The sequence below is a fragment of the Pelmatolapia mariae genome, linkage group LG16_19, assembly GCF_036321145.2.
Source record: "Pelmatolapia mariae isolate MD_Pm_ZW linkage group LG16_19, Pm_UMD_F_2, whole genome shotgun sequence".
Lineage (NCBI taxonomy): Eukaryota > Metazoa > Chordata > Actinopteri > Cichliformes > Cichlidae > Pelmatolapia > Pelmatolapia mariae.
The window spans coordinates 33149707-33169132 of record NC_086241.1 but is presented as its reverse complement, the minus strand read 5'-3'; the positions used below and the strand labels follow the sequence as shown (position 1 = coordinate 33169132).

The 19426-nt window shown below is 42.2% G+C and overlaps 2 protein-coding genes across 2 annotated transcripts; one reads left to right on the top strand and one right to left on the bottom strand.

The window, feature by feature from the left end:
• Window positions 1-784: 784 nt before the first annotated feature.
• Window positions 785-10778, bottom strand: tbccd1 (TBCC domain containing 1). Its single transcript, XM_063498317.1, has 9 exons — window positions 10491-10778; window positions 9834-9898; window positions 9493-9759; window positions 9206-9364; window positions 8931-9047; window positions 5196-5445; window positions 4920-5106; window positions 4124-4654; window positions 785-2555 (listed from the first exon to the last, which is right to left on the bottom strand). The coding sequence occupies exons 1-9, from the start codon at window positions 10519-10521 to the stop codon at window positions 2342-2344; spliced, it is 1821 nt and encodes a 606-aa protein (XP_063354387.1). The 5' UTR covers window positions 10522-10778; the 3' UTR covers window positions 785-2341.
• Window positions 10779-11080: 302 nt separating this feature from the next.
• On the top strand, window positions 11081-18358 carry dnajb11 (DnaJ heat shock protein family (Hsp40) member B11). The gene is made up of 10 exons (XM_063497951.1): window positions 11081-11261; window positions 11686-11842; window positions 13436-13533; window positions 13624-13756; window positions 13955-14097; window positions 16081-16163; window positions 16237-16294; window positions 16394-16505; window positions 16608-16767; window positions 17330-18358. The coding sequence occupies exons 1-10, from the start codon at window positions 11188-11190 to the stop codon at window positions 17392-17394; spliced, it is 1083 nt and encodes a 360-aa protein (XP_063354021.1). The 5' UTR covers window positions 11081-11187; the 3' UTR covers window positions 17395-18358.
• Window positions 18359-19426: the final 1068 nt, after the last annotated feature.

Below are 19426 nucleotides of genomic sequence, written 5' to 3'. Positions count from 1 at the left end.
AAAGCTGCAGCTTTTTCAGAAAACAAAGAATATCTCAGCAAGACCATGCTAAACTGAATACTGCATCTATCAAAACAACATGACTTCATAGTAGACGAGTCCGGGTGCTGAACTGACTTTCCTGCAGTGCAGACCTTTCAAATGAAAACATTTGGCTCATCATGAATGAACAATCAGACAAAGAAGGCTCTGGACTATGGAGCAACTAGACTCTTATATCAGAGAAGAACGGGACAACACTCCTCTCCCAAAACTCCAGCAGCTGGTCTCTTCAACTGATGCTAAAAGAGGCGCTGCAGCGCAGTGGTAAACTTGGAACATGCAGCTGCCATCAAATTCAAAATAAGCTTTTTTTCTGAAAATGGTACATTTAATTGTCTTCTGTGTTGAATAAAAAAAAAATCGATTTCTGAAATCTGCAAGTCTTTGCATTCTGCTCTTATTTATATTTTACACAAAAGTTCCAACTTTTACAGAATTAAAATTTTACTGTGCATTCTGTTGTGTAATAAAATTCAGTGTTAAGTGGCTTAACAAACAGGAAATAATGGTGAGGTACAAGGACTGAACTGAAAATGAATGAAAAAGCAGCCAATGCCCAAAGACAATCTTTGAAAGCCTCTCAGAAAGCCTGGAGAACTATTGGCACCAACTATACCACTCTAAAAGTCTGGCTTCTTGGAAATAAAATACAAAGAAATGAAGGGTAGAAGACTTTTGCACATTATTGTAAATATCCAAAGAAACACGTAAGATGCGACCAGGTTGTAGTCAAAACCTTTATTTCAGTTTTTAACAATTAAAAATGACTTGGTGCTCTTGCACAGAGCTGTGCATCAAATTAACAGGACCATTTCTGTAGTAAACAACAGCATTAAGGCGTTTACAGCATGAATCGGTTCATCCTGAAAATGTTTTAAGCACATATTCCCTTCATTTGCTATTTCCAATACAGTGCTGCCCTGATGATTTCAAGCAGGCCTTCTGTGTATAATTTACATCATATTTTGTATAGAAGTCAAAATTCAGCGTGCCGTAAAGTATATGTGGAAAGAGGAAGCTAACTGCCTGAAGTACACTTGGAGGTATTCACTGCTAACAGTTATTCTAGAGGTAAAGTAGATTTATGAAAAATAATTATTATGCAGTGCTAAAAATCGACATCTTTATTCAAAAATAAATATACATTTAAGTTTTCTTGGAAAACTGGTCACCACTGGTCACCAGTTTATTAAATCCTGCCTCAGCTGGAACAGCAGATTAGCTTGTTCTGTTGTACTGAAGAAATTCAAGCATGGCTCTGCAGCAGCTGCACTGTCATGTGCGAGCAAAATCGAGCACACAAAACAGCATCGCTACAGCTATTAGCAGCATGTGAGTAACGGGTTATTTACACACACACACACACACACACACACACACACACACACACACACACACACACAGGAAAATGCTTTATTAATATTCTAAAAAAAATAATACTATTACGATCTAGGTACTAATATGCCCCTTTAGATTCGAAGTGCTTAAAATGTTCAGCATCTACATCCTCCATCTTTAAATGCTCAGCAGGTTCCCTCAGAAAACTTGTATACGAGGTCTGTTTGAGAAGATTCGGGGTCAGTAGGTGCATGGAAGAGACGACAGGGTCTCCAGAGGGCTGTGCTAGGAAGCAAGTTCGACATATCTAGGCTCTGTTTGAGTTAGCTAGCTTAAAAACCATAGCTTTCTGCTATCCTATTAATGTTGCTTCATAGTCCATGACCACACTGAACCACAGTTACCCATAATTCAGCACCTGAAAGCTGTCTATCAAATTAATTCAAGCAGGTTTTGGTTTCTCTATTGCAACACAAAGTTTACCTAAACACTGGATGGACAGTTGGTACCAAATTATGTTTGAAAAAAAGACTGACTGCTTGAAAAGAATGTGTCAGGGTTTATTTACTCGACTGTCAATCACAGCTAATCATTGTGCCTAGTTTGTTCCTCCTCATCCTCACTCTGAAGAAGACAATAAGCAGGAAAATGTCTCTTTAAAGCATGTGGCGACTTCACACATGCCTCATCTTTACAGAGTGTGTGTGGCACATGATGTTGTTTGATAACAAGCCAATTCACTCCCACTTTAGACATGTCAAACATTTAGCTGCCTTTTCTAAAGAAGGAACTGTGAACCTGGACACAACTGTAAGCTGCTGGAAAAGCTTCACCAGCAGCAAGAACTCACAGCAGCACCGTATGAGAAGAAGACCATATGTAACCTGCATGTGCAAACGGCCATGCTGCCTTAATTTACAGGTGCAATTATTCTGCTGGCAAAAAAAGCAAACGGTAAAATTCAACACGCCATGGATGACTGTCCCACTGCCTGTCCAGTCCTCATATGTTTGGGATCATTAACTTGGTTGGTGTCTGCTGCTGCCCCATCAGAGTCCTTTACAGAGGCTATTGTGGGTGGGATTAGGCTGTCCAGTTCCTGCCTGTGACCCGTTTCCAGAAGCCACTCATGAAACTTCATTTCCACCAATTCCTGGAACTGTTGCTTCTGCTCCCTGGAAAGACAGAGAATGTAAAAGAAAGTCGCATTTAAACAGTCTAATATTGAAAATAACAGAGCTTAACAAAAAAAGTCTTTCTGAAACGAAGGAGAGAAAATTCTTAGCATCATTCACCTTATTTCCTACATTTATGCTCCAGCAACAATATGCGTGTTTAATTTTCTGTTTCTTAACCTGGTACTTTAATAGCTCGTATACAGTAGTAGCAATGTCAATGTTGTCAGTGGAGACAGTGTACAGAGTATGTGGTCAATGGGTCTGTGGGCCACTCTTACTTGTGGTCATGTGGGCCTGCCAACCAGCCGCAGACAAGAGCGAAGTTCTAACATACAAAGAGCTGAAGTGAAACCGAGCATTAAAACCAATGAAGCGTCCACTATAGCCACTATCTGTGCTCTTCATGCTGCAGCTTTTCATCTTTGATGTTTTCTTTTACATTTCTCTCATTCTTCCTGAACTCTGCTGTTGCTCACTTTCCTGTTCCATATCACCTGTTAGCCAATCAACATTCGGCCAACGCACAACATCAACCACATCCAGTCTATCTCCATATGCTGCCCGTAGGGATAATACAAACACAATGGAACAACTGCTGTCACAAAACATTACACATTAAGTGTTTGAAGATTTTAGCACATTAAAAACTTTGTCGGCTGTGTTATTGAAACCCTGGAGAAACAACTTTCTTTTTAATAAAGGTCTTCTTCATTTTCACTCCTCCATAGTCCTCTACCTGCCTGCATGCTCAGCACTCCAGATGATTGGATATCATATTCCTGTTTTGGAGTTAAAACAAAGACTAGCCTCTGTAGGAGGCATTAGTTTGTCTATATAAATTTGTAGCAGTTTTTCAAGCTGAAAACTTTCTGATTTTTCAGATTTTCTTGTGAGCACAAATTGCAACCCAGTTCAGAAAGAGTGGTTCACAATCTAATGCTTCCAAACATGAATCCTCACATGAACCTCACAGCACCTTCAGTGTTGTACATCATAGTTAGAGTCATAGTATCCAAGCACAACATTCAGAGCAGAATGAAGACTTTCCAATAAGACTATCTTTGAAATGACTGTTTAACTAACGTTCCTCTATTAGTCTCTGACCAGTACATGGATACTATATAAAATCGAATGTTTTGAAACAAATCCAAAACTCTTGCCTTGTCTCTTGTCTGACAGACAATTTAGATGTCACATCACTGACCAATCGAGTGGTGCCACTGCCAAAACTTTTGGTATGCAGACATACAATCGTGTTCCTGCCAGTTAAACATTAAATACGAGTATTTCCTTTAAAAGATGAACATCTATTTATGAATGTAAAGAGCCAGTGGAGAACTGCCTCGTGCAACCCGTCTGACATCAGTGTGCTCACTGAACTGCATATCTCTCACACATAGCAGTTAACTGACATTCATATTGATTTTTTGGAATGCCTTTGCTGTTACAATTTTCCACTGATTAAAAGGCACGCTACATAATGAAACACTAAAACTTACTTGAACACATGTATAGATGGCTGAGCCACTGCTCAATAAAGGTTTGGGGGTCAATTTCTCACTCACTTGCTCAGCCGGGCCTCTATCACAGTCTTCTGCCAGTTCTGTATCCTCCTCTTCTTTTCATCCAGAGCTGCCTGGTATGAAGGAGGCAGACCACCGGGCACCTCACACGTGTCTCCCTCCATCTGAAAAGGCACGACCAGCGTGTGGAACTCTGATGGTGGCAGCAAGCGGTAGCAGGAGGGGTCTGGGCTGGACAACGTATTGAGTGAGTGGCTGGCAAGGCCTTCGGTCACCAGAAGTAAGGGCTGATCCCAGGGATTAGGGACAACCGCCAGCCCCACGCTGGCCATGTGATCCTCCAAGGAAGGGTAGAAAGTGTGGAAAGGACCTAGAGTAATGTCCGTGTTTCCCGGCAGTAGCAACGGGCGTGTGGGCGTAAGGGCATGGATGGTGCAACGTGAGGAAGTTCCAATAACAATTCGGCCGGCCATGCACACCACCCGCACATTCTGGCAGCTGTGGATGTGGACGCTGGTCTCAACGGGACCCAGAACCACAGTGCTGTCACGGCATTTGTCCACACTGACTGATCTAAAGGAACAAATTCAACAACAGAAAGAACATAAACTGTACAGATACAGCCACTGAAAACTACCGCTTTCAGCCAGAGATCAGCCAACTGACAGTCAGCCTAGGAACGGGAATCAAGAACCAGTTCTTGTAGAGAACCGGTTCCCAGTAGGGCAATTCCTTGTAATCGTTAGTCTGCCTGCCTATCAATTCTGTTTATGGTGCTTGCACTCTTGGCCTGTATGCTAAAGATAACCCAACTTCTATTACTAGAAGGCAACCTTACCTGAGAGGTGAGAGAAGGTATATGAAGGCATCAGCACATCTATGGATTTTAATGTTGGCACCAGTCAGCTTGTCTGAAGTTTTAGCCAGGGTCTGTTTTAAGACTTGGGACATCAGCACCATTTTACTACCAGGTGGTGCCATGTGGGTGTTCCTGGCTATCTTGGCTCTCTTCATGGCCCCTTCCACTAGAACACACAAACACACATGGGCGGTCAAAGAAAGGCACAAAGTGAAAACCGTGAGGAAGGACTAATGCCAGATGATTTTACTAAACCTTGCTGAGCCCAAGCGAGCTTCTTGCCCGAATGGAGACAGGCAGTTATTCCAAAGGGATTCAGAGTGAGGCTGCGCTGGAGGCAGGAGAGGAGATTGTGCAGGGGGAAGGAACGGGTGAGCGAGGAGTAGCCAGCTTGTGTTTGGAGTGGACCTTTGGTCAGCAGCCGGTGAATGGGCTGAACAGCTTTTCCTTGGCAAACTGAGCCCTCCAGAAGCAGACCCAAGCTCCGCACAGCGTCCAGGGATACCTGATAGAACATAACTGAGAAATCAGTTACAGTACGGACTTGTTTTTATATTTCAAATAGTACAGATTAATACAAGAGAAATTCTCTAATCAAAGATTTTAGCACAATGAGTTTACTTTAACAGCTACAATTTGCTGTTAATGTTTTATTTACAAATCGGATTCCAAAAAAGTTGGGACACTAAACAAATTGTGAATAAAAACTGAATGCAATGATGTGGAGATGGCAAATGTCAATATTTTATTCAGAATAGAACGTAGATGACAGATCAAAAGTTTAATCCGAGAAAATGTATCATTTTAAAGGAAAAATATGTTGATTCAAAATTTCACGGTGTCAACAAATCCCAAAAAAGTTGGGACAAGTAGCAATAAGAGGCTGGAAAAAGTAAATTTGAGCATAACGAAGAGCTGGAAGACCAATTAACACTAATTAGGTTAATTGGCAACATGATTGGGTATAAAAAGAGCTTCTCAGAGTGGCAGTGTCTCTCAGAAGCCAAGATGGGTAGAGGATCACCAATTCCCACAATGTTGCGCAGAAAGATAGTGGAGCAATATCAGAAAGGTGTTACCCAGCGAAAAATTGCAAAGACTTTGCAGTTATCATCATCAACTGTGCATAACATCATCCGAAAATTCAGAGAATCTGGAACAATCTCTGTGCGTAAGGGTCAAGGGCGTAAACCCATACTGGATGCCCGTGATCTCCAGGCCCTTAAACGACACTGCACCACAAACAGGAATGCTACTGTAAAGGAAATCACAGAATGGGCTCAGGAATACTTCCGAAACCATTGTCAGTGAACACAATCCACCGTGCCATCCGCCGTTGCCAGCTGAAACTCTACAGTGCAAAGAAGAAGCCATTTCTAAGCAAGATCCACAAGCTCAGGCATTTTCACTGGGCCAGGGATCATGTAAAATGGAGTGTGGCAAAATGGAAGACTGTTCTGTGGTCAGACGAGTCACGATTCGAAGTTCTTTTTGGAAATGTGGGACGCCATGTCATCCGGACCAAAGAGGACAAGGACAACCCAAGTTGTTATCAACGCTCAGTTCAGAAGCCTGCGTCTCTGATGGTATGGGGTTGCATGACTGCGTGTGGCATGGGCAGCTTGCATGTCTGGAAAGGCACCATCAATGCAGAAAAATATATTCAGGTTCTAGAACAACATATGCTCCCATCCAGACGTCATCTCTTTCAGGGAAGACCCTGCATTTTTCAACAAGATAATGCCAGACCACATTCTGCATCAATCACAACATCATGGCTGCATAGGAGAAGGATCCGGGTACTGAAATGGCCAGTCTGCAGTCCAGATCCTTCACCTATAGAGAACATTTGGCGCATCATAAAGAGGAAGGTGCGACAAAGAAGGCCCAAGACGATTGAACAGTTAGAGGCCTGTATTAGACACGAATGGGAGAGCATTCCTATTGCTAAACTTGAGAAACTGGTCTCCTCGGTCCCCAGACGTCTGTTGAGTGTTGTAAGAAGAAGGGGAGATGCCACACAGTGGTGAAAATGGCCTTGTCCCAACTTTTTTGGGATTTGTTGACACCATGACATTTTGAATCACCATATTTTTCCCTTAAGATGATAAATTTTCCCAGTTTCAACTTTTGTTCCGTGATTTATGTTCTATTCTGAATAAAATATTGACATTTGCCATCTCCACATCATTGCATTCAGTTTTTATGCACAATTTGTTTAGTGTCCCAACTTTTTTGGAATCCGGTTTGTACACTAGTGAAAGAAAAAATGTACGGCCATAAATCTAACTCATCTATCAATTAAGATGGAAAGTACCAGCCAGGTGTGACGAATCAAACGCCAGATTGACCACCTCTGTAAATGCAGAGGTTCTGACAGTTTTCTGCTCTGGAGCATTCAGGTGTGTGTTATTACAATGTGAAGGAGGAACAACACCAGCACTGATCTTAGAGAAGCACTTGTTGCTGTCTATGAAGTCGGGAAGGGGGTTAGGCTATTTATTATCATTCTGCAGAAAGAACAATTATTGACAAGTGGAAAACATTCAAGAAGGATTTCACCCCAGTGTCAGACTGTGCAGTGCCCTGAGAAACAGCAAAAAAACCCAAGAGCTACATCTCAGAGTCCAGAGGCCTGGGTTAGCATGTTAAATGTTAAAGTTGATTGACTGATTGATTATACTTTATTCATCCCGAGGGAAATTGGGTTAAGGCTGCCAGCCGTGCCAGCGCCGTCTTACCCATTCGACCATACATACATTACACAGTAATGTATTTGATAACAGTACAGTTAGAAAAAGAATGGGAGGACTGTTAGGAAAAAGCCTCATCTCTGCAAAAAACAAACAAAAAACCCACCATCAGCACAGCTTATGCACAGCACCATGTTTGGAGAAAACCAAATACACCATATCAGCACATACATCTCATACCAGCTGTCAAGCACAGCGGAGGAGGAGTGAAGATTTGGCCTTGTTTAACAGCAACAGGACCTGGGCACTTTACAGTCACTGAGTCAACATCAGCTCCTCTGTATAGCAAAGTATTATAGAGTCAAACAGCAGCAAACAGCTGGATGGCTGAAAAGGAAAAGAATCAAAGTGGGGTTTTTAAGTCCAGACCTTAACCTGACTGAAATGCTATTGGAGGACCTTACGAGAACTTTTGTGAATTAATGTAAACCTCAATAACCTGAAGCAACATTGTACAGCTCCACAGTTTATCATCTACCTGAAACAAACTATTTTAGGTCTTCTCCCTTCCAGCCAACTTTCTTCTAATTGGCTGCCCTTCATGCACAGTGGGTTTGAACAGAAGGTGGGTAGCGCTCGATGCTCACAGTGAGTAGTGTATGCCTGTTGCAGAATTTTTTCTTCTGCATTAACTGAACTGTTCTGAAATCCTATGCTGTAATGCATGCAGTAACCTGATGTGAAACTACACAGACATGTAACTGTGAATGTTCACATCACATTGACGCAGCCAGCAATGTCTATGACTGATCCCTTAGACACTGCCATTTCTTTTTACACATTAACGGCTACTTCCTCTTCTGATACTAGTTTTTAAATTGGCTGCAAAAGAACAGATCAACTCAAAGAAGAACTCCACCGCCAACTAGTGTTTCGGCAAAGAGATGCAGAGCAACATGGGCACACCAGCACAAGCAGAAATGTTGGCAACAACATTTGACTATCATGTAGGCTCTGCACAGATTCAGTGCAGAGGTAGAAATCAAGCTTCAGAATACAATATTAGAGATAAATACTCTCAGAGACAAGATAAAGATGCAAGAGAAGCAACAACTACCTGAAACAGACTGATTAGCTCACAGGGATTGCTTCTACATATATGTCTATAAGAATATATTTAAGAAGATATATTAAATCTACTGGTATCTTAAATACTCTGGCTAGCACCAAATATTGTTAAAAATATCTAGATTGTGTCTGTGACCTAACGCAGGATGTGTGCTTGCTGTTCCCAGACCTGGCAGTCTCTTAGGGCCTGTCCAGATTGCGACAGTTGACCAGGCTCCACTAGCAGCTCCAAAATCTCTGCCAGATGGCTTTGCACGAAGGACAGGTGAGCCTGATCATCCCAATTCTACAGAACCAAAACAGGAACAAAACTGGACTATAAGTGGTTAACTTCATATACATCACCATACAATAATTTGCACCAGATCTAATTAGAACTACACAATACTATAAATCCTGCTGCATCGTTGGTCATTCTGTTTTATCTTTCATGGCAAAGAGAACCTTGTTCTGATAGCTAGTCTTGGACTCTCTGTCTGATGGAGACGGGGAGCGAGTGCGATGGCTGGGCCACTCTTCCCCAATCAGAGAGGTGCGCAGAGACACGCGGTTCAGCTGCTGAATGTAGAGGAAAAGGAGGAACTGCAGAGTGTCCACAGACAACTGGTGCAAAAGGAAAGGAAAAAAAAAACACAGGTTACCTATCAATATGCAGCCGCTCTTCCTTCAAATCTGACAGCAAGGTTACAATAGTATCAGTCCTTGGAATAAATATTTAAACTTTATTTAACCTTGTTCCTCTGCTGGTCCAGCTCACTTTTAGTAGAACACTGGGAAAGACACTCAGCCCACTCCAGCCTCTCCTCTGGTGTATGACCTATCAGAAGGTCAAAGGTCTCAAAGTAGAGCCACGCAAGGTCTTCTGGAAGCTGCAACTTTCCACAGGCGATATGCCTCCACATGGGCCAGCTCAGGATGGGGAAGCAGCCATCCCTTGTTCGCACGTAGATAGCCATCTTTCGAAGATAGTGTAGGCTTAGCTTGGAGGATGGTGCCACCTAAAACGATAGTAATCCATGCTATTTACAAGATTTACAGCTCTTGGCTGATATCATAGTGGGAGTATATTTACCTGTAGGGCACCAAGTAGGAAGGGTTCCATGCGTGGCCATATGCTTATGCCGTTTGCCTCCATGTCTGAAGAGTCAGAGTACGAAACCATGTGACATACACCGATAATTAATTACTTGAGTATTTGACACTGTATAAGTACAATGCACTTTTCCAAACCTTTTAAATCACAATGACTGAGCCATTACTGGATTATGATTATTAGTCACGAACCAGGGAAGGAGCTGGGGAGCACTAGCAGTTAAACTGGTCAAACTGGACAGTTACAATAACATAATGCTTTGTTATTTCGCACAGACTCAACCTCTGTCCACACTGTTTAGTTCACCATGTCACTCATACTCCAGCCACTTTAACTCTGTACACACACAACTGTGTATCAATTCAGATACAGCGCAGGATGTTCTGCTTTTACTCACTTTTTTTTAAACTCATCGCATTTCATGAACCTTCTCTTTGTTGTTTTTTTTTTTTTAGTACAGCGACAACAGACCTAATCTTCAAAAATGACCGTTTAATTACAGGCTGAAAAATATCTTCCTGGCAACCAGGCTGCTCGTGCCATCAACACTAGGCATCTAATTTCAAGTTTGACAAGCTAATCAAAACTAAGCTAACATCAATCCAGTAACACAGTAAATATATGCACAAAACTCACTTGTTTTTGCTGTGGCACAATATTTGCTCATAAAGTTAACTCCAACATAAAAAAGTAGGGCTGGCCAGCTTAGCTTAGCTCCAGTTAGCTAGCTGAGCTAGGACGGCTCTGGATCTTGTCAGACTTTGTGTCCTCGTCCTGTTACTGGGATCTTCGGCCTAAATGAGAAAAGGGCTGACAGGTCAAGGACTCATAGGTGAGTATACAGAGGAGGACGAGTGCAGTGGTTCCTGGTTTGTTGTCAGACGCACATCTGCCGTCCTTCCTATTTGGCGCCCTCCTCTCCACTCAGATCTCAGCAGACATCTGTTGCGCGCAGCTCGCGGGGGCGCGCTTCAGCCTGCACTATGAGCATGGTGCCCGGGTTTTTTTATTCACCAAAATGTTCAGTTTTTTATTAGTTGTACTTATACATGTAACAAAAAACAAAAGCAAAAAACAAAAAAACACAAACAAACCCAAAAAACATCGGCGCAAACAGTTACATATGTCAAGAAAGGGCTGCTGAGAAGAAAGGTGTGAGCTGTCTCTTTAACGCTGGGCAGAGTTTTTCGGGAGAGGAGGTTTTGCCGACATCCAGTGGGCGGGCTTTCTCTGACAGGAGGAAGAAGGCTTGTGGCTGACTGACTGGCAGCTGGGATCCGAGCTTTAAAAAGCCGGTTGTTCTTTGCTACCTCCTTGAGAAATCCTGAGATCTATGGCTGCTAAAGGGATGAATCTGTGTAACGTGTGCTGCCTGCTTCTTTATGCTACTACGGCGGTGCTTGCCGGGTAAGTGGCGTTCGCTCGGACAGCGGCGAAACAGCATCGCCAGCTGGTACACATGTTTCACTGTGATTGGTCTAGACGTGCTCTCCATGCGTGGAACAGTCTGACACACAGAGCTAACTTGCTAATAAGTGCTTTCGTTGTCTTTTGCGCCTCACTCATTAAAAAGTGTATCCACCACTTGTAAGGGCCGTGTTTTAAGTGACTACCTAGCTTAGTTAGCTTGGAGCTAGCCATTACGGCAGCTGAAGCTGCTGCATACTGTCTATGGAAGCCACACTGGCTTACTCCCCGGAGATTGTAAAACACCGAGTTAGCTACAATCTAAAAGTAGCATCATTGCCATTTGATAACGGTTTCTCGTTTTTCTTCTACATCTGTGCCTCCTGTGTCTGCCTCATTTGTGCTATCTTCCTCTCTCCTGTAGGCGAGATTTCTATAAAATCTTGGGGGTGAGCAAGAGTGCATCAATCAGGGACATCAAGAAGGCCTACAGAAAGCTGGCTTTGCAGTTACATCCCGACAGAAACCAAGACGACCCGCAAGCCCAGGACAAGTTCGCAGACTTGGGGGCAGCCTATGAGGTAGATGTGTAGCCATTGTTGTGTTCTTGATGCTAGTGAGATCCGAGATGAGCAACAATGAAATTGTTTTTGAGTTAAAAGACTGTTATATTTTTCCAGTATCAGCTGTGTTCGGGGACAGTAGTGTAGGTTTAATCCTATGTGAGTATAAAAGCGTCCAAGACGCCGATACAACTGTTTTATAAGCCTGAAATTTGGTTGTTGTTGGTAAGATCTCTGCGATTGGACGATTAGACCGTGTGGCTGAATCTGATTGGCTGTCAGGCAGCACAGCTGGTGTATTGAAAATTCAGACGTGGATGAGTGGGAGTGGATTCGGATAAGCGCTGCAGGTGTTTCCGTGTCAAACGTTCACGTTTCTTTTAAAAACGGAAGGATGCCGCAGCGAGTTCACGGATTTGTAACACAAAACAGAAATTGGTTATTAATCGAGTTTTATTACTCGAGGTGGGTCTATAAATGTATCTCTAAATGAATGACAATATAATAAAAAATAATAGAAAATAATTGACAAGATCTACATAAATTCTTTTGAAGTTGTTTTTTTGTTTTTTTTAATTGTTGTTATTGAGGTACCTCAGGCACCAAAACGATAACAATCTCAACCATAAAGTTCAGTAGGTATTTGTTTAAAGAAATCTAAAGTGGTGGTACAATATATAACAAATAAAAATATTTCAAAACCAGAATTTAAAATGGCTTACTAAATGTAGAAACAGCAACATATCCAACATTCTTTGGTAGTCTCTTCAGGTGCTCACCTTGAAGTTGAGAAAAGTTTAACTTGGGACCTCCCCACTTGGATTTTTGCCTGTTGTTGCTGAATGAGGGAAGAGAGCCCTCTGTCACCTCAGTAAACACCTTCTTCATTGGTTGAGGGTCTCACTTACTAGTTTCAAGTCCTGTTACAGCATAATCTTCATGTTGTAAATTATGCTCACTGTTAGAGTCAAGAAGATTATTTCTCAGTACAGTCTGATCTGCCTCTCACTTATATATAGTTTCAAAAAGGTTGACAAAAAGAAATGAGGTTCAACTTGATGCTTAATGATGGGAGATAATCTTTTATCTATAGTCTGTGGTTGAAATAACGGGAGATAATGACAAGCTGATTAGCAGTAGCAACAGCCGTCAGTGCTACTCCATGCAGATGAGGGCAGATTTTTTTTTTTTTTTCTTTTTAAAAGTTTTCTGTGAATTTCCAAAATCTCATCATCTTCTAAGAATGGAGCCATTGCTGCTTTTCTCAGGTGAAGGCACTTCTACAGCCACAATGTAATTGCTGACTGTTCCTTCTAATGGGTCAACTGTTTGTATTCTCATATTTGTATTTGAAAATCAAGAAAAAGTGTATATTTTATACGTAAGCTTTAAGATTGTTTCAGTAGTAACAGTTCACTGACTTTTCATTTCATTGTTTAATGAATCACAGTCAATTTCAAAAACCCAGCCCATCGACATTTTTTTTTTTTTTTTTTTTTTTTTTTTTTTTTGCGTTTTTTTACATTGAATTATGATACTCACACGTTCAGCGGAGAGAACAAAGTCTGTGGCATGTGGCCATTGTGTGATTGACAGGTTGTCTGTTTGTAGGTCCTCTCAGATGAGGAGAAAAGGAAACAGTATGACATGTATGGAGAGGACGGGCTCAAAGAGGGTCACCACAGCTCTCACAGCGATATCTTCTCCAGGTTGGTTTCATGAGCTCAGCTGGATTTTATGCCAGGTTCAGTTAAATGTATGTATAATGTCCACTCATGCTACTGTTCCTCCCTCTGTAGCTTCTTTGGTGACTTTGGGTTCATGTTTGGTGGCAACCGACAGCAGCAGGACAGGAATATTCCCAGAGGAAATGACATAATACTGGACCTGGAGGTTACACTGGAAGAAGTTTACTCTGGGAACTTTGTGGAGGTGTGGAGAAACTCCTGTTTTCCAAACGAACAGTCGTTAGCTTTCTTTATTCACATTTCAAGTTTGTTCCACAAAGAGGAGCTAGCTATAGAGTGTCACTTCATTCAGTCATCAAACTGCAAGGCTTACCGATGAATCGTCTAATTTACTACCTGTAGATTTTCATGTTATCAACACTTATTTCCCCACTGTATGCAGGTTGTACGTAACAAGCCTGTAGCTAAAGAAGCTCCTGGTAAAAGGAAGTGTAACTGCAGACAGGAAATGAGGACGACCCAGCTTGGACCTGGACGTTTCCAGATGACTCAGGAAATGGTGTGCGATGAGTGTCCCAATGTGAAGTAAGTCAGCTCCTGTTGTCATCCTTAAATGGGGCCTATTATGCTTTTCCTTATTTTCTGTGATACATGGCTGTGACATCATAGAAAATGTCCCTAATGTGGTCATCTCAGGCACACAGCTCTGGTGCAGAAGCCCCACCCACCTGCTGTTTGTGAGGCATTATGAGGAATATATTGAACTCTCAATCAAACAAAGCAACTCTGCTGCACCAGTAAAACAAATGGACAGATACTGAGCAACACAAGTCCACAGTACAGATGTTACTATTCAATTTATAAATGATAACCCCATTTTGGACACCACTGAAAATGAGATGAAGCATCTGAAGTTGTAAATTTGAATGTCTCTAACCCAAGTTTGGACTTGGCCACTGATTGTACAGCTACAGGGTTTGAATCTGCGATGCTTCCATTTTAGTTTTTGATAACTGCTTCAGGTTGTATGTTGGTCTAGCTCTCTCAGAATGACATTGATCTGTTGCTGCAGATGTCAGGTGTGTTCGGGGTGATCATGGCTCAAGAGTTGGGAGTTCGCCTTGTAATCGGAAGGTTGCCGGTTCGAGCCCCGGCTTGGACAGTCTCGGTCGTTGTGTCCTTGGGCAAGACACTTCAACCGTTGCCTACTGGTGGTGGTCAGAGGGCCCGGTGGCGCCAGTGTCCGGTAGCCTCGCCTCTGTCAGTGCGCCCCAGGGTGGCTGTGGCTACAATGTAGCTTGCCATCACCAGTGTGTGAATGGGTGGATGACTGGATGTGTAAAGCGCTATACAAATACAGGCCATTTTATTACATGTATCAAAGTCAGTACTGATTTTTAGATCATGTATTGCTTCTCGTTTCAATCACTTCTGATTCTTATTTCATGATGTGCGAAGTTTCTGGCAGAGTTGATCTTCTTTCTCCATCAGGGTGTGTTTTAGTGGCCAAGACCTTATGATTGGATTTGAAATGAACCCGAGAATACAGATCCAGATCTCAAGATAGACGATCAAGCTACATTATTACACTGTTACCAACAAAACCTGTTAATGTGATGTAAACAAATATGCCACCCACCCATCCATTTTCTTCCATGTATCTGTGACTGGGTTGCGGGGGCAGGAGTCTAGGCAGAGAACCCTGGACCTCCCTCTCCCTAGACAACTGCTCCTGCTTATCCAGGGGAGCTTCAGCATGTCCTGAGTCTGCCCCGGGGCCTCCTCCCCATGGGCATGCCCAAACCACCTCAACTGGCACCTTTCGATGTGGAGGTGTAGCAGCTCTGCTCTTAGCCCCTCTTCAATTATTGGCTTTCTCACGCTCTCTCTAAGGCAGCGGTCCCCAACCTTTTTTGCGCCATGGACCGGTTTATGTCCGACAATATTTTCACGGACTGGCCTTTAAGGTGTCGCGGATAAATACAACAAAATAAAAGCAGTACCAAAAAAAAGATTTATTCATAACACACGGGAAAAGACCCAGGGAAACCAAATTAACGATAAAAATGATAAAAAAAATAATGCTAAAAATCCTGAAAACTGTGAATTTCACGCCCGAGCCTCTACTCTCGCAGTCCAGTACCAAACGACTCACAGCGGTTCCCAGCGGTTGGGGACCGCTGCTCTAAGGGACCGGCCAGATGACCTTTGGAAAGCTCATTTCTGCCACTTGTGTCTTGTTCTTTCAATCACTGCTAAGTTTATGACCATAGGCGAGGGTAGGCACGTAGATCAACAAGTAAACTGAGATCTTTGCTTTTACACTCGGCTCTCCCTTCACCATGATGGACTGGTACAGCGTCCACATGACTGCATTCCACTAGAACAAGTTCTGAGTCACAAAGTTCAACAGCAGACTGAAAGAAATGGGGGGGGGGGGGGGGGGGAGAGAGAGAATGCTTTTGGGATATTTTGAAAAACGCATCAGGAATCCTAGATTTTAGCTACTTAATAAATTGACCAGATTTGGATTAACAAATACATCCTCTGATGTTATCTTATCCGCAGGCTGGTGAATGAAGAGAGGACCTTAGAGGTAGAGATCGAGCAAGGAGTGAGAGATGAGATGGAGTACCCTTTTATTGGAGAAGGTAACTGCTCTGTAAATCTTAATTCGTTAGCTTTTTGTCACTCCCTGTTTCTAACATTTTACTCTGACCACAGGGGAACCTCACATCGATGGAGAGCCTGGAGACCTTCGATTTCGCATCAAAGTGTTGAAGTATGAACAGATTTCTGTGTGTGTGTGAGAGAGGCGTGCACCAATTAGAATATAAATATAGTGACAGACAAGTGATGTGGGGATGTTTCTACTTTATAGACATCCTGTGTTTGAGCGCAGAGGAGATGATCTCTACACTAATGTCACCATCTCTCTGGTGGAGGCACTGGTTGGCTTTGAGATGGATATAGTACATTTGGATGGACACAAGGTTCTGTATATGCTTCTTGTTTTGAAAGATTTAGATTATTTGGGGAAAAATAAAAACATGTATATGATTGATAGTAAGTGTTTGTCTGTCTTTGCCTGGCAGGTCCACATAGTGAGGGATAAGATCACAAAGCCCGGTGCTCGAATGTGGAAGAAAGGAGAGGGACTGCCCAACTTTGACAACGTCAACATTCGAGGTTCCCTCATCATCACCTTCGATGTAGACTTTCCTCAGACACAGCTCGACGACCAGCAGAAAGAAGGTCAGATTGTGGCAGTGTTAAAGGGTGGGCTGGGAGAAGTTAAGGACACGTCATATCTTAAGGAGACCTACTGTATTCTGCTCATTTAGTCCTTATTTATCTTACAAGGCTTTCCTGCTTCTCTTTTAAACGAGGCATGTTAGCTCTTTCAAGTTCTTCTGATTGACTGCCCCTCCTAAGCAAAAGATTTGAGGAGCAGGTGACTGAATGTCTGAGTTGACCAAACTTGGGCCGTGTCAACCATAAGAACACTACGTACATGACAGAAAATAAGGATTGGTCCCCTGTAAGTGATTCAAATTTACAAAGAGAGATGCCAAAACTCCATAGTTGAATTTAGAGTTTATAAATTGAAGTTATACCTTTTTCAATAGTTTGTCTTCAGAAAAGGTTTATATGCCAAGTAGTTATTCTATATGTATTTTAATTTAAATGAATGGGACAGAAGAACCGTCTGTCACTTTGTTACATGTTCTCATTTCTGAACAGGATCAATGATGTTGTAGTTCGATCTGCTCGCGGGGAGAGGTTTTTAACGGCAGCTGTCACCGTGTCGTTGCAGGTATTCGGAATCTTCTGAAACAGGGATCTGTACAGAAGGTTTACAACGGACTACAAGGATACTAACGCACCGAGCGACAGCGCCTGAACTGATTCACATACCACCCAGACACACTTGTTCAGTCAGCAGGAGCGTGATCTGTAATCCTAGCCAGGGTGTATTTATTATTTTTCAGATTTGTCTCAGGATGGCTTGAATCCAATTTGTTTTTACTTTTTAAATGTTCTACATCTTATCAGCAGTAGCACAACAGCAGATGTTTTATGTGAGGTGTAAAAATGGACACTCTGAACCTTTTCGTTCCCTGCATTACCCTGTAACAGTAGGTCCTTTTGTCCATATTTGTATGTCAAGTTTACTTCTTTGTATCTGAAAGCACCTACTCATGTGTCAACCGCTGCTCCTTTGTGGAGAAGACACCATTACAGCCCTCTGCGTCTGCTGAAGGATGAGCTACTGACAAACTGGATATCTGAAGAATGTTCAACCTGTGCAAGAGCAGAAGTTTCTCCATTTCTGGTCTTTTTGTTTTAGATGAGTTTTATGAATGTAACAGCATCACTTGTTGAGTGATGGAACTGTTGTTGCTCTGGCCTGACTCCTGTTCAATAATACTCTGTAAATAGGAAAGAACAAATCCAAACCTGTTTGTTGTGTTTGAGTTTTCCTAACTTGTGTTGGCGCGTTTCTGTTTGACATGATGTGACTGGAGAACTGTCAGCATTGCACAGCCCCACGTTCACTGTGACAGGAGTTGACCTCTTAAGTTAAACAGTGAAGGCAGTTTGCTCCAGCATGTGTTTTCCACACCTCTGACACTCTATAGCTCAAAGGGGCTTCACTCTATGAAGTAACGGCGTCCCTGTTGACTATAATGGGCTTTTCTGATTTACCTTGACTCTTCAGCGCAATGCTGCCTCCCAATTCTGAGTGTCGTGGCCTTAAATGTAAATTATTTGGCAGTTTTTACATTTCCTAGGGGATATTGTACTTTTGATTGACAATATAAATAAAGATTTCTACAAATTCTGTTGGCATGTTGTACCCCAGATTCACCAGTAGATGATGTCAGAGTCAAGTAAATAACAAGCTTAGAAAGCCTAAAAGTTAAAGCTCTAAAGTTACAAGGAAGGAGGAAAAACTAAAAGGTTTTTGTTTTTTTCCACACACAAGAATTGGATGTACTGATGTGTAGAAATGGTTGCATCTTTGGGTGGTTTGGGAGAATTTGGTGCTGACATGAATTTACATATGGGGGTAAGTTGCATTACAGGGCAATGGGTTTGTAAAAATAACCAGTTTGTATTGTGGTCGTAATTCTGAGATCTTGGTGAGATAATCGCATAAATTTGGAAAATCACAATTGATAATAAAACATGTTAAAATACAAGTCTTGATATGTAGAATTGACAATGAGATTTTTAAGTCGAGAGTCAAACTAAAGTAATAATGTTAACACCTTCATAAAAAAGACCTGTGCCTAATAGACACATAAATCAGCCTGTTCACTTGTTATAAGGCTGTGGTTTTTAACAGGACATTGCTGTCAAGTTCCACTGTGATGGTGACAAATACAGCATCGTTTTTCATCTAATATTCAGAAGTATTTATCGTATTCAAAAAGTAGTTTTCTCAGCATAAAACTATGCATGCACTGGAAGTCTCTGCTGTGGCAGACGGTTCCTTGATGAGGAAACTGGCGGGTTGGTTAGTCGCTACTTTGGACAAATGGACTAAACCCTGATCATACACTCAATTCTTTTTAGTCATGCTCCAATGATTGGTTTTCATCTGATTAGGAAGATTCATACTGCAGTAGGATAATACATCCATCCATCAATTCTCTTCTGCCTATCCAATTCAGGCTTGGAGTGAGAGGTGGGGTACACCCTGGACAGGTTAGGATAATACAGCCATGTGAAAAAGAAAGTTTTAAAAATGCACCCGTGACTCGAAATGTTGTAGAAGCACCTTCAGGAATAATAACTTCAATTGTTCATTTATGAAAGCTCCCTTAAGGTCCCAGCATAGCATTTAAGTCGGGTTCAACAGCTTCTTTTCTTTTTCAACCACCTTATTGTAGATGTGCTGCTGTAC